Source organism: Physeter macrocephalus, chromosome 3, assembly GCF_002837175.3.
Source record: "Physeter macrocephalus isolate SW-GA chromosome 3, ASM283717v5, whole genome shotgun sequence".
Classification (NCBI taxonomy): domain Eukaryota; kingdom Metazoa; phylum Chordata; class Mammalia; order Artiodactyla; family Physeteridae; genus Physeter; species Physeter macrocephalus.
This window is the reverse complement of record NC_041216.1, coordinates 13,706,595-13,721,507: the sequence shown is the minus strand read 5'-3', so window position 1 is coordinate 13,721,507 and position 14,913 is coordinate 13,706,595. Positions and strand designations below refer to the sequence as shown.

Here is a 14,913-nt window from a genome sequence, read left to right as displayed (position 1 = left end):
TGCGTGGGCTTTCTCTAGTTGCAGCGAGTGGGGGCTACTTTTCCTTGCCTGCACAGGCTTCTCATTGTGGTGGCTTCTCTTGTTGCGGAGCACAGGCTCTAGGCGCACAGGCTTCAGTAGTTGTGGCTGGCGGGCTCCAGAGCGCAGACTCAGTAGTTGTGGCGCAAGGGCTTGGTTGCTCCGCGGCATGTGGGATCTTCCCGGACCAGGGTTGGAACCCATGTCCCCTGCACTGGCAGGCGGATTCTTTTTTTTTTTTTTCAGGCGGATTCTTAACCCCTACACCACCAGGGAAGTCCCTGTACTCTTTTTCTTTTGAATCCGCCTTCCTGAGTAGGTTTTGCTACATTTCTCTAGCTCTTCCTACACTTAGGATATTTGTGATATAGCTCCTACATGTATTCTTTGATGTCACCAGGTCCACCCATGTCCTGGGCTGGAGATTCTGGGTTACTGAGTATAATTTAGTGAGCAAAAAGTAAGAGAAAAGAAAAAAGCTTTCAAAACTCTTCCGTGTGCTTTTAGAGTAAAATGACCTTGCCTCCCACCTAACCGAATACTTCCCTGCATCATTTGAACTCTTCTCACCCCTGTCCCACAGTCTGTTTTAGGGAATGGCCTATCCTGGACTAGGGTGGAAGAAAGCGTCTCTCTGAGAGGATGAAAACTAAAAGAATTATTTCCATACCTGGACTGGATGAGAAGTAAGGACTTCAATGCAGTTCCTAACCAGGAATCTGTTAAAACTTCAATTTCTGCTCTTAGTCTCTGCAGTGCTTCCTTTCTCTGGGGACTGAGGAGCCCTTTGGGAATAAAAGTAGACACATTCATCATTTGACAACATCCTGGCTGGCATAGAGAAAGCGACTTCTAAATTCAATTTGGAAATAGTGTGAGTTACTGAAATATTCTACTGAGCTAACACATCTCTCTCCTTGATAAAACCCTAGCCTACTCAAAATGCCTTTTTTACTTTCTTCACCAAAATATTTTGCTGGGGGAGGGGGGAAGTGCATAATCACAACAACAAAATCAGCTGATAGAAACACTGTGATTAGGTTCTGGCAGAGGCTCTTTCTTTCATCACCAACCGGTAACGTAATTTGCAGACCAGTGGACCATACTTTGAGTAGCACTGCTTTAGATGTAACATCAAGAACCAAAGGGGGAAAAATTACAGATGGAGAGTCCACAGCATTTCCAATCTCTTTCTAAAGAAACCGAGGCCCACGGAGGAAAGGGGGCTGCCTGAGAATACACAGCAAGTTAGTGGCTTTTGGTCTCAGAAATCTTCCCACTATCATACACTGCTCCCACAGTGACTGCTCTCACCCCCTTCAGAACACATCAACCTGAGATCCCAGGTTCAATCACCAGCTTTCTGAAAGTCATTTATTTGTACTGTACTTCTGAAACAACTCCAGCTGATAAGAGACTAAAACACTTCTTTAAGATCAGATGATAAAGCACAAAACAAAAAATTCATCTGATGGGAGCACGTTACCTGACACTTGGGTTACAATATTCAAGTAATAAACCTGGCTCTGAATTTTCTGTAGTGAAGGTAAAAAGAGAAATTCTGCATTCTATTACCAACACTCCATAAAAACAGAAGTCATTTCTATGAGTAGAACTGTGTTTTCAGTCTGATGGTTTTTCACAATGCAAGCCTAGAATTAGATGACTCTCAAAATTTCTGATAAAACAAAAACCAAACAAGTATCTATATGTCATGTATGACATATACATAAGCACGCATATGTCATATATTTAATATCATGTGGCACTTTTGTTAATTCATATTTTACAAAATACAGGTGGATATTACTTTTACTATGTTCCCCAGGGTGGGCTCAGGGGAGTCTCACAGAGGGTTATATGTCACTTTCTTCAGGAAACCAGGTCCAGACACTCACTGGGCAGAGAAAGGACCAGAGACTTAGGTTGTATATGAAAACGAACAAAAGAAAGGCTAATGTCTGTGAGAGAAAGAGCAAAAAGACTTGGTTACCGAAATAAAGAGTACTGGCTCTGAATCATGAAGAAAAAAAAGCAGTAAAGAAAGGAATCTGAAAAAAGTAAATAAATTAGATTCCCAAAAGCCCAGATGCCTATGATTTTTTCTGGTATCGGAGCACTGTAACAGGAATGCACCAAACGGATCTTTGAAGCCCTATTTTTACTTTCTGCCCCACACTGTAGTAGTGGTATGGTAGGTAGGAGGGCTCTCTTGACCTGAGGTAATATACTTCTAGGCAGTCTATGGAATCCCTGAAACTTCACACAACATTTTGTGCGGATGGAGGTGTTCGAGGGTGACGGTTCACAGTTTTCAATATTTTCTCACAAGGGTATATCACTAAAAAAGGAATTGCATGAATGTAAAGTGCAGTGGACCAAGAGTTCGGGATTCCAGTTGTGGTATGGTCACTAATTTGCTATGTGACCCGACCTTGTTACCCTCATGATGGACCACCAATTTTCTCAAGTGCAAAATGAAGGATTTAGATTAGTTCCCTACTGTCTCTTCTAATTTGAATAATCTATGGCTAATTAATTAATTCCAAATAATAGAATTTTAGGCACAATGGCACCTGACATTTGAGATATATCTGGGCAGAAAGAACTTCCAAGGTCCTTCAAATCACAATGCATGGATACTGCCAACCTATCATCCGGGACCTAGTTTTCCATCCACTATAAACCTGGTTGCTAGTTCTACCTGACCTGCCCCAATGGCTATGTACATCTGTTCAAAAATATGGCAACCTATTAAATATTACTGATAGTAGTTGTGACCCCAGAAAAAAACACATGCCATCAAACATAATCTATGGAACACATTTCCTTTAAAAAAGGCATCTATCTAAAAAGAACAAGAGAATTTTGTGAAGTTATACCAAGAGAAGTCCATGAGAAATGCAGAACTTCCTCCCCAGAGGGTTTCAATCAAACCTGTTTTTTAAATACAGAGTTAAAATGTTACTGTGGCACAAATTCATAAGTCAGGGAGCCCTAAGGAAACTCTGGAAAAGAAAACAGGAAATCAGAACAAAACAGAAAATTAGCTGGTTGTATGCCACACTTACCAGCCACATTGCTTTTATGCTTATCATAGATTTCTCTCACTTTTCGGTAACGGAAAGCCAGTTTCCTCATCCAGTCCACACCTCCCTGGACACCCACAGAGGAACCATGGCTGCCACTACCTCCTGAGCCACTGAAACCATCTGTTGAGAAACTGTAGTTGCTGTAGAGAGAGAGGATGATGAAAATTAAAATCTATACTGCATGGAGTTTTTGGTTGTATGTCACCTGGGATTGATTCTCTGTCGTATTCCTGATATCTGAGAGCAAGGCTTTGAGAATCTTCTTTCTTTTTTTTTTTTTTTTTTTTGCGGTACGTGGGCTTCTCACTGTTGTGGCCTCTCCCGTTGCGGAGCACAGGCTCTGGACGCGCAGGCTCAGTGGCCATGGCTCACGGGCCTAGCCGCTCCGCGGCATGTGGGATCTTCCCGGACCGGGGCACGAACCCGTATCCCCTGCATCGGCAGGCGGACTCTCAACCACTGCGCCACCAGGGAAGCCCGAGAATCTTCTTTCTTAATCTCTGTATGTCAGAGTCTATCTTTTCATCAGTCCTCCATCTCACCCCTATTACTTCTATCAAAGAAAGGATGGAAAGGGAGAGCAAGAGAGGCAAGACTAATTCAAGCACCAGCATCCCCTAGAGGTTGGCTTCAGACAGACCATCTTTTCATTAATGACAGAAAATACCTTACAGTGAAAAAAAACCAGAATACAAAACTTTTGTGTACACACACACACACACACACACACACAATGATTGCAACTATGTAAAAAGGAGAAACGTGAAAAAATAATGGAAGGAACTAACCCCAAATTCTAATAATAGGAAGAAAATGGGAATGTTTTCCTTCAGTGATCTGTTGGCTAGTTTAGTAAGTTCATGGGTCACTGTAGTGGCTATAAAATATGTCCACAAATTCTTTAATACTCCTCTCTTCTAACTTTGCTCCCTGTAGGTATGGACTGTATTTGAACGTAAACAGAATGTGGTGGAAATGACGGTGTTGGACTTTAGAGACCAGGCTTCTCTTACAGCACTTGCTCTAAAAGAAGTCAGCTGTCAGAGGAGAACACTCAAGCTGCCCCATGAAGAGGCACATAGTGAGGACTGAGGCCTCCTCCTATCAGCCACACATGGAAGCAGGTCCTCCAGCTCCAACCAAGCCTTCAGATGATTTTAGCTTCAGCTATCTTGATTTCAATCTCAGAGACCATGATTCAGAACTACCCAGCTAAGTCACTTTCAAGTTCCTGACCTACAGAAACTATGAGATGATAAATGGTAACTGTTTTAAGCTACTAAATTTTCGGGTAATTTGTTACACAGCAATAGACAACTATTATAGTTAAACAGGTTGGGAGGGATTAATACTTCCTAAGTCAAGATTTCCAAATGACTGACAGAATTAGAGACAACTTGGTTCAATCAGAAGTGAAAATAGAGGTCAGTGTGAAATTCTATATTTAAGAAAATAAAGCTGCCAAGACAGACGATAGGTAATTACTAGTTAGCCATATGTATAAGAGAAAAAAAAAATACTAGGGTTCAGAGTGGATTGTAAACTGCTTCAGACCAGGCTTTTTCCTAAGGTGAGTAAAATCTCTTAAGACTGGTGCCCTCCAAGGCTGTGGAAGACACAGCATACACGACTGAATCTGCTCCAGAAGTGAAACCTTTCTATCCTTCTTGGCACCAAAGGGTTACGTCCTTACTAAGTGATGTGTCCAGTTCTGCTCTAGATTTGAGAATTCACAGAGGAAACAATTTTAGGGTAGACACACGGAAAAACTTTTTGCCTATGAAAAGGGATAAACATTAAAACAAATTAACATGAAAAGATGTGACAACTTTTTTTCTAAACGTCTTTAAATGTATAAGGTAGATAAATTTTTGGATTATTCTTAGCTAAGACTACTGAGCTAGAAGACAGTAGCCAAGAGAGAAAGGAGGAGACTGAGCAAGCATTTTGCCACTGAGACCTCCTTGGTTTAGCATTCACTGTGATATTAATGTTTAAGATTGTCTTCCATAGGGTCACTCCTGACACCATCAGACCCCCCCACAATTAATTTCCTTGGTGAAATCCTTGATGCTTATTTGTATGTAAAACCAATCAATCTGGAAGCGCACTTTTCCCGACTGAAAATCTGGCCAAAGAGAAACTAGTATATCCTTTACTTTGGAATGCTTTTTTCTCATTCCACCATGCTACCCATTCATCAGGGTCATACTTAAATTCTACTGTGCTGAGAGGCCACTCCAATGTTGGCACCACCTGCTCCCCACACCCATCAGAATTACTTTCTATTCTGTGTTCCATCACATTTTCTATTGTCACCTTCTCACACTACATGCCATCATTAACTATGTTTGTTTCTATCTCCTCTAATAGATTGTGAGCCCTTTTAGGGCTGTGTCTTATTCATCTTTCTTTTCCTCTGAACCTAGACAGTGTCTTGTGCATAACAGGTGTACTGATGTTTAAGACATCATTGTTTTTATCACCTCAAGTCTTGGCCATTGTCATCAGAAGCCACATCTTCCACATGCACCTGGTCACACTCCTGTTAAAAGACAAAACCACACATTATTTCAGTCCAGGGAGCAGAAGTGCTATTACCACCACAATATATTGTAAAAATACCACAAACAATGGCGAGGTGATGAAATACCTTATGGTCTCTTATGTGTGGAGGATCACTCTCACCCCCCTTGCTGTTCAACTTCTTTTAAGGCCTAATTTACATTCCTCAGTCTTCATGAAATCTTCCTTAACCATCCCAACCCTCAGTTATGCTCTTATCTCAATAGTTCATTTTTCCAACAGTCCACGGGTATAAACACAAGCTCCGTTACACTGTCAGGTGTGCCTATGTTCTACACTAGACTGTAAGTCCTATTACATTGTAGGCCTCTTATAGCACGACCATGCCTTACATCTCCTTTGTACCCCTCTAGTCTAGTCCAGTGCCCTTATATAGCATGTACTCAATATATTTTTGCAGATGAAACAGATGCTGGTAGAGTGCGTGTGGTATCAAAACTGAGAATTACTGAAACAGAAATTTGTAAATTCAAACTTAGGAATTAGAAGAGGTCATCTAAGTCAATCTCCTCATATTCTAAAAGTGAGGTAAAACGATTTGCCCAAGGTCATAAAACTAGTGAGTGGTAGAAAGAAACCAGAAGGAGCCTGGGTCTTCTAATCTGAATCCAAGGTTCTTTCCTCTAAGCCCACACTACTACTGACATAAAACGCCACCCACTGCCTAACTGACAGATTCATTCCTCTGACACCACCTAGGGTGGTGCCGTGATGTCCACCTGCATCAGAATCCTCTGGGGAAGATTTTTAAAAATGCACATTTTTGAACAGAATTTCTGTGACTGAAGTCCTAGAATCTTCATTTTTAACAAGCTCCCCAGGTGATTCTTATGCCCCCTAAAGTTGAGAACCACTGACCTGGGGGGCAGGAACACATTCAGGTCAAATTCTTCACAGAACTTTCAGTCCTGAGTGAGGACTATGTCTAGAAAATCATTACAAATACAATTTGGCAACAATTACTGGCACATAGTAGGTTTTCAATAAATGTTTGCTGAATAAAACTATAATGTCCCAACTTATCAACATGTGAAGTTGAGGGAAGATTAAAGCACTGTGGAGCTTACACAAAAGTGTTGGAGTTTAGAGCCCTATTAATTTAATTTGTTGGAGAATTGTCTGTTGAGTAGAACTAGACTGTATTTTAAAAGAAAGAGGATTACTTCATGTTCATTTTACTTTAAAATTGTATTTACTTTAAAATTTTCTTTGTTTAAAAAACTAGGTAATATATGTAGTACACAGTTCAAAATTCAAAAGGACATTAGGTGACAAGTCTGCTCCTTCCCACCTCTGTGTCCCAGCAACACATTCCCATCCTGAGATAGAACAACTGTTACTAGTTTGTTGTGTATGGTAACTGCTTAACTGAGGCCCAGAATGGGGAGATAACTTTCCTAACTTGGTACTTGCAGTCTGGTCTCCTGATTCCCAGTCCTGTGCTCTTTCCACTACATGATGTTCACCTCAAAGATGAACTCAAATGTCAAAACCAAAAAAATTAACCAAGAAGCTCTCAGTGTTTCCTGGTTTCCCTCCACCTAACTATAAAATGATCTGACATCAAGGCTAACCTACATATGGACAATAAGCACGTATAAAATACAATGAGTTAGAGTAGCCATCTATAGATCTGACAAATCAAGAGGCTATCTTTTAAGAAGATAAAACTGAAAAACATTCAAGAGTACAAATAATCAAAGCCACCTTCTATATGTTATTTAATATAGCTGAATAAATTGGAATGTTGGTTTATATATCAGTGTTTTGCCTGATGGGGTGGCACTGCCCCTAGAGCTAGATCACTTCCAAATAGGCTAACAAAAATCAAGTTTTTGAGCCAATAAAACTGAAGCCCAGAACTAAGACTGTGGTGACCTAACCAAGGCACTATTCCTTCAAGACTATGTACACCCAAGTGCCGAGCTGGCCTCTCCATACCTACCCTGTCTAACCACATTTCCTCTAAATACAAAAAGCACAGGCTCAATAAATAGTTATTGAGCAAAGTGTTTCACTGAAGTGCAGAAACAATTTAAAATGCTTACCTCTAAGTCATTGAAAAAGAGATGCGTGTCAGCCACTTCAAAAATCATTTCTTCCATTGTTAAACCTGAGCCAATCACTACTGTTGGGTCCTGAAAGACAATAAGAGAATAATTTGCTTGACTTGGCACTCACAGCATTGGCTCTTATCTTTAAATGTTTCAAAATAGTTTGGGTCAAGGCCAAAACAACACTGGCCCACAACAGTGCTTCTCACTCTTACTGATGCAATTTCATTCACAGTTATAAGAATCTGGGATTGTGCAAAGTTAAACATTTCAGGACTTTAGGACTTTAGTTTCTAGAAAACTTAACCCACTTAAAAAAAAAACCAACACTTAATTTTTGGAGAAATTCTGTTTCAGGAGAAATTCTAACTATCACTGAAATATTGCTCTTATAACACCCATTATCGTCCCCCCCTACCTCACACACACAGTACAACACCAGAAGTCAGTAATCCGACAATCTCAACAACCAGGAAATCAGAAAAGAAATAGATGCAGGAAAACCAATGCATGTAGCTTTAAAATGAACTATCAGACCTTCCCTTAGAGGCAGTATGCTCTTATTTTATATACTCTCATTACCAGTCTTGTTATATAGTATATGAGCTTATGTCAGCTTGCCAGTCTAGATACTAAAAAGCCTATGGGAAAGTACTTCTAACAGAAACATTGGTGACAATAAGAAATAATTAGGAGCAGTAAAAGTAGGAAAGCAAAGGAGGCTGATATTTTTATAAAATTTATTCATAGAAACTGAAAAATAGGAGTCTGGAGGTCATTTAGTACAGAAATATACAGCCAGTACCTCAAAAACAGCTCATCCCTCTATCAAAACTGATGTTAATACTGATGACTAAAGTTAAATTCTGCTTGGCATATTTCATTTAAGAAGGTATATAATCTATTTTATTTTATTTTAAGGTTTTTTTTAAAAAGATTAATTAATTAATTTAGACTGTGCCGGGTCTTAGTTGCGGCATGCGGGCTTCTTAGTTGCGGCATGCGGACTCTTCAGTTGCGGCAGGCGTGCAGGATCTAGTTCCCCAACCAGGGATTGAACCTGGGCCCCCTGCATTGGGAGCGTGGAGTCTTACCCACTGGACCACCAGGGAAGTTCCTAAGAGGGTATATAATCTATTTTAGAAAGATATTTTATATTTTAAATGTACAGATCTGGTATATTCTCAGCTAAATGGAATGCTCAGTTTGGGCTGTTATATGTGACATAGGGATAACAGACTAGTCTTTGGAGTAGATAATCCTGAGACTCCACTCTGTTTTGAGCCTCAGTCCCATACTTAGTCTTTGCAAAATACCACTCTCCAACAACTTCAGCTTTCAGTACTGGTCCCAGGTCTAGTCTCTACCTTTATCATCAGCTCTGCCTGACCATGTAGTCTGCCTGGTATAAGCCATCGGGTGAAGTTTTATGTGAAAGGTGAAAGGTCAACAGGGTAAGATGGAGATAACAGAGACAGTGATTTTGGTTACCTGCACACATAGTCAGGAGAGGGACAGTTACAACAAAGGAAGAAAGACTCAAATTACCTTTCCATACTTCTGGGCATAGGATCCAGTAAGAAGGGAGTGGAAGATGATGATGGTTTCATCTAAGTCCCACAGAAATACCCGCTGAGTGAGGAAAATATTTTAAAAAATGAGTGAGCATCTTTTTTAATCGTAATGGAATGAGACAAGAAATCAATAACAGAAGGAAAACTGGAAAATTCACACATCTGTGAAAATTAAACAATAATCTTAAGCAACCAATGGATAAAAAAGAAATAAGTGAAATTAGAAAATACCTTGAGATGAATGAAAACCACAAACAACATACTGAAATTTATGGGATGCTGTGAAAACAATGCTAAGAAGGAAATTTATAGCTCCAAATGTGTACCTTAAAAAAGAAGATCTCAATCAAAAACCAAACTGCACAGTTTAAGTTGCCAGAAAAAGCCAGTAGAAGGAAGGAAATAATAAAGGTTAGAAGAGATAGATAAAGCAGAGGGTAGGAAAAAAATAGAGAAAATCAACAAAACCAAAAGTCGGTTCTTTGAAGAGATCTACAAAATCGACAACTTTTAGCTAGACTGGCTAAGAAAAAAGAGAGAGGACATAAATTACTAAAATCAGAAATAAAAGTGGGACATTATTACCAATTTTACAGAAATAAGAAGGATTATAGGAAAATACTATGAAGAGTTATACACCAACAAATAATCTAGATGAAATGAACAAATTCCTAGAAATTCACAATGTGCCAAAACTGACTCAAAAAGAAATAGAAAATCTGAACAGATCTTTAACTGGAGGAGGTTGAATCAATAATAAAAAACATCCCAAGAAAGAAAAGCCCAGGACCAGATGGCTTCACTGCTGAATTCTACCAAACACTTAAAGAAGAATTAACACCAATCCTTAAGATCTTGCAAAAAAATTGAAGAGGAGGGAACACTTCCTAACTCACTCTATGAAGCCAGCATTACCCTGATACTGAAGACAAAGACACTGCAAGAAAACTGCAGACCAATTCTCATATGGACAGTGATGCAAAAACCTCAACAAAATAGTGGCAAACAATATTCAGCAGCATATTTAAAGAATTATAAATCATGACCAAGTGGGATTTGTTCCCAGAATGCAAGAATGGTTCAACATAGAAAAATCAATGTAATATACTGCATTAACAGAATAGAGGAAAAAACCCACATGGTCATCTCAATTGATGCAGAAAAAGCATTTGACAAAATTCAACACACTTTCATGGTAAAAACACTCAATAAACTAGCAACTTCCTCACCATGATAAAGGACATATATGAAAAACCTACAGCTAATATCATACTCAATGGTGGAAAATTGAAAGCGTTACCCCTGAGATTAGGAATAAGAGAAGTATGCCTGTTTTCACCACTTCTATTCAAATGGTACTGGAAATTCTAGCCAGAATAAACTGGCAAGGAAAGGTGAAAAAAGGTACTCAAACTGGAAAAGAAGAAGTAAAATTACCTCTGTTCGCAGACGACATGATTTATACATAGAAAACCCTTAAGAATCCACAAAAAATTGTTGAGAGCTAATAAATGAATTCAGACATCAGCTGTATTTCTATAAGCTTGCAATGAATAATTCTAAGAGGAATTTAAAACACAAAGCATCAAAAATAATAAAATATTTAGAAATGAATTAAATAACAGTTCAGGACTTGTACACTGAAAACTATAAAACATCGCTGAAGGAAATCAAAGAGGACACACCTAAATAAATGTAAAGACATTCCATGTTCATGAATAGAAGACTTAATATTGTTAAGATGACAATACTACCCAATGTGATCTACAAATACAATGCAATCCCTATCAAAATCCCAACAGTGTTTTTTAAAGAAACAGAAAAACTCATCCTAAAATTTGTATGAAATCTCAAGGGACCCTGAAGAGCCAAAATAATCTTGAAAAAGAACAAAGTTGGAAGACTCACACTTCCTGATTTCAAAACTTACTACAAAGCCACAGTAATCAAAACAGTGTGATACTAGCATAAGGACAGATATACAGACCAATGGAATAGGTGAGAGAGCCCAGAAATAAATGCTTATATATATATATGTGCTCAATTGATTTTTTTTTTGCCAAGGATACCAAGACCATTCAATGGGGAAAGGAAACTGTTTCCAAAACAAGGTCCTGGGAAAACTGAATATCCATGTGCAAAAGAATGAAATTAGATCCCTACTTCACACTATGTACAAAAATTAACTCAATATGGATCAAAGACCTAATTTTAAGAGCCGAAACAATAAAATGCTAGAAGAAAACACAGGTGAATATCTTCATAATCTTGTTTCCTTAAATATAACACCAAAAGCACAAGCAATAAAAGAAAAATAGAAATTTACCAGAATTTAAAACTTTTAAGCATCAAAGGATACTATCAAGAGTGAAAAGACAATCCATAGAAAATATCTGCACATTATATATCTGATAAGGGATTAATATCTAGAATATATAAAGAATTCCTAACATTCAACAACAAAAAGACAAACAATCCAATTTAAAAATGGGCAAAGGATTTGGACATTACTTCAAATAAAACAGACAAATGGCCAATACACACATGAAAAGATATTCAACATTATTAATCATTAAGGAAATGCAAATCAAAACCACAATGAGACACCACTTCACACCCATTAGGATGGATTATGCAAAAAATGGGAAATAACTGGAACCCTGGTACATTGCTGGTAGGAATGTAAAATGGTGTAGTCATTTGGAAAACATTTTGGTGGCTCCTCAAAAAGCTGAACATAGAACTACCATAGGATCCTGCAATTCTACTCCTGGGTTTATACTTTTTCAAATAATTGAAAAGAGGTACTCAAAGAGATACCTGTACAGCAGTGTTATAGCAGCCTTATTCACAATAGCTCAAAGGTGAAAAAACCCCAAGCGTTCATCACAGATGAAAATGGATAAACAAAATGTGGTGTATATACACAATGGAATTATTCAGCCATAAAAAGGAATGAAGTTCTGATATACGCTACAGCATGGATGAATCTTGAAAACATTATGCTAAGTGAAGTAAGCCTGACACAAAAGGATAGATTTTGTATGATTCCACTTATATGAACTATCTAGAATAGGCAAATTTATAGTGACAGAAAGTAGAACAGAGGTTACCAGGGACTAATAGGAGGGGAGAATAGGGAATTATTGCTTAATGGGTGCAGAGTTTTTGTTTGCGATCATGAAAAACTTCTGGAAACAGATAGCAGTAACAAACAACACTGTGAATGTACTTAAAATTGCACATTTAAAAAATGGTAAATTTTATATTATATATACCTTACCACAATTTAAAAAATGAGTGAGTTCTCCGTTTTTTCCAAGAAATATATCAGGTCTTTAGATTTTTTTTCCTTCTCCTCCTGCCCTCCCCGCTGCCCCCAGTAACAAAAGGGAAGAGAGGTTTCAAACATAGCCTCAATTTACCTATGTCTTCTGAACACCTGTCAATGGACTCATTTTTAAATATGGCTTTTCCCTCTTATTAAATGATCACATTATAGAAAAATTGAAGAAAGAAAACAAAAGGATTAATATCAAAACTCCATTATTATTAGAATTTTGTATGACTTTCTAGTCTTTTAATAATGAAGCCAAATGTATGCCCATAATAAATTCCTACAGTGTTTAAACTACAGAATAAGTGAGAGCCAATCTCATTAATAAGTTACCAGGTCTGGCGGCATGCTTCACAGAAACTTGTCCTAAAGCACTTTAGTTCTCTCATTTTACTTTGAGATTTTTAAATGGAGAACAGTATATTACTTGTGACACCCTCTGCTTTCTGAATATGATGCATTATTCTTTCTGTTCTCCTCTGGAATATAGAAAACAGTTTGTTCTTTCCCTTAAAAAGTGACCTGGATACCTAAATTCAAAAAAGCTTTTTCAATGCTCTTGGTGAAAAGGATCTGAAAGTGATATGGTACGATATGGGCATAGAGTAATGTGTTTTTACATTTCTCTTTTCACTTGGCCAATTAATTTTCTCTTGCTCAGGAATTATAGGGTATACAACACAGAACCACATAATCTCATGAGTTTCAGATATATATTTGATAAATTTAAGAAATGAGAAAAAAAAAAAGGTTGCAACTCAAATGAGTTTCTTCCCATACTTCTAATTCACTGTCCTGGGAAGAGCTGGCATCAGCTTTCCTCTTGCCCCGGTTCTTGCCAGTCATGTTTTTCCTGGACTGGTCATCAGCGTCTTTACTTGGTGTAGTCTGGGTCAAAGATGGGCTTGTAGAAGGATCTCCTGGAAAGGAAAAGTGAGACACTGGTATTGCCAGTGTAGTCACAGGCTATAAGAACCAGAGCAGAATGGTCAGCAGGTTCTCTGCCCTTAAGAATCATGTTGCAGGGATAAAGGCTGGAAAACCAAACTTTACTTAAGCAATTTGGAAATGTAGACCAAACATCACGAAGAGAGTTATAACTAGAATTTATATGCCTGCCTCCCAATGGAAAAACACATCTATAAGGTCATTTTGCCAAAAAAATAAATTAAACCTGAACCTGATCAAGCTTCTAGATCAGGGTTTCTCAACTTGGCACAACTGACCTTTTTGGACCAGATAATTTTTGTTGTGAAGGGACGTCCTGTGCACTGTAGGATGTTTGGTTAAGCAGCATTCTCGGCCTCTACCCACTAGATGCCAGTAGCAACCCCTTCCCAGTGTGACAACCAAAAATGTGTCCATACATTGCCAATATCCCTGGGTGTGGGGGCATGGGGGTGGAGGCAGGGGGCACAGAACCACCTCTAGCTGAAAAACCACTGCTCTAGATCCATTTACCACTTTAAATAAAATACAGAAGGCAGTGGGCTGTGGTAAACTACCTTCTAAGGTTATAATTGGCGAAATTTAGACTGAGAAATGGTATGGGACAAACAATCTATTGATTGTTTCTTCAACAAATAAATTACCATCAGAAATAAAAAGAGATGGGGGAATTTATAGGTTAAAACAAAATATCCACCAATCACAATGTATGGACCTTACTTGGATCTTATTTTAAACAAACTGTAAAAAGAAAAACAAAACTCCTAACATTTATGAGAAAACTAGAAATATGAATACCCTTTGGTATTTTAGGTTATTAAGGAATTATTGTTGAATATTTTAGATGGGATAATGGCATTGTGGTTATGTTATCAAGCATTATAAATAAATATGATACCTGGAATTTAAGGAGGGAGTTGGATGAAGTATAGTTGAAACAAGATTGCCTATGAGTTGTTAATTGTTGAAGTTGGATGACAGATATATAAGGGTTCATTATACCATTCTGACAACTTCTGCCACTGTTAGAAACTCTCCATTATTAAAAAGTTAAAATTGTTATGAAGAACAAAGATATTTAGAGAAATGAATTCAAAACTAAGGCATCAACACATGTAATGATTTCAAAGTTATGTAGGTTCAAAGCAGCAACCATTTGTATGTCCATTTATCTAGAAGACCAGTAGAGGCAAGATGCACAGAAAACTGCATTAGTTGATGTAGACCACTGTTTTTAAAAATGCATCAGTGTTAACGATAAACAGTCCTTCCCCAAGTTACATGATGTGACAGCGAACCACCAA

At 38.1% G+C, this 14,913-nt stretch overlaps 1 protein-coding gene across 8 annotated transcripts in view; it reads right to left on the bottom strand.

Moving 5' to 3' along the window:
* The window catches only part of EYA3 (EYA transcriptional coactivator and phosphatase 3), a 104,291-nt gene that overhangs the window by 13,784 nt on the left and 75,594 nt on the right, over positions 1–14,913 (bottom strand). For 7 of the 8 annotated variants that reach the window (XM_007120338.4, XM_024125242.3, XM_028487424.2 and 4 more), the window contains 6 exons: positions 13,442–13,581; positions 9,299–9,382; positions 7,745–7,834; positions 5,597–5,655; positions 3,090–3,250; positions 689–803 (listed from right to left, as the gene is read on the bottom strand). In XM_007120338.4, the coding sequence (XP_007120400.1) occupies positions 689–803; positions 3,090–3,250; positions 5,597–5,655; positions 7,745–7,834; positions 9,299–9,382; positions 13,442–13,581 (649 nt within the window). The remainder of the gene's footprint in view (positions 1–688; positions 804–3,089; positions 3,251–5,596; positions 5,656–7,744; positions 7,835–9,298; positions 9,383–13,441; positions 13,582–14,913) is intronic. The other variant, XM_024125244.3, reaches the window with a different exon arrangement.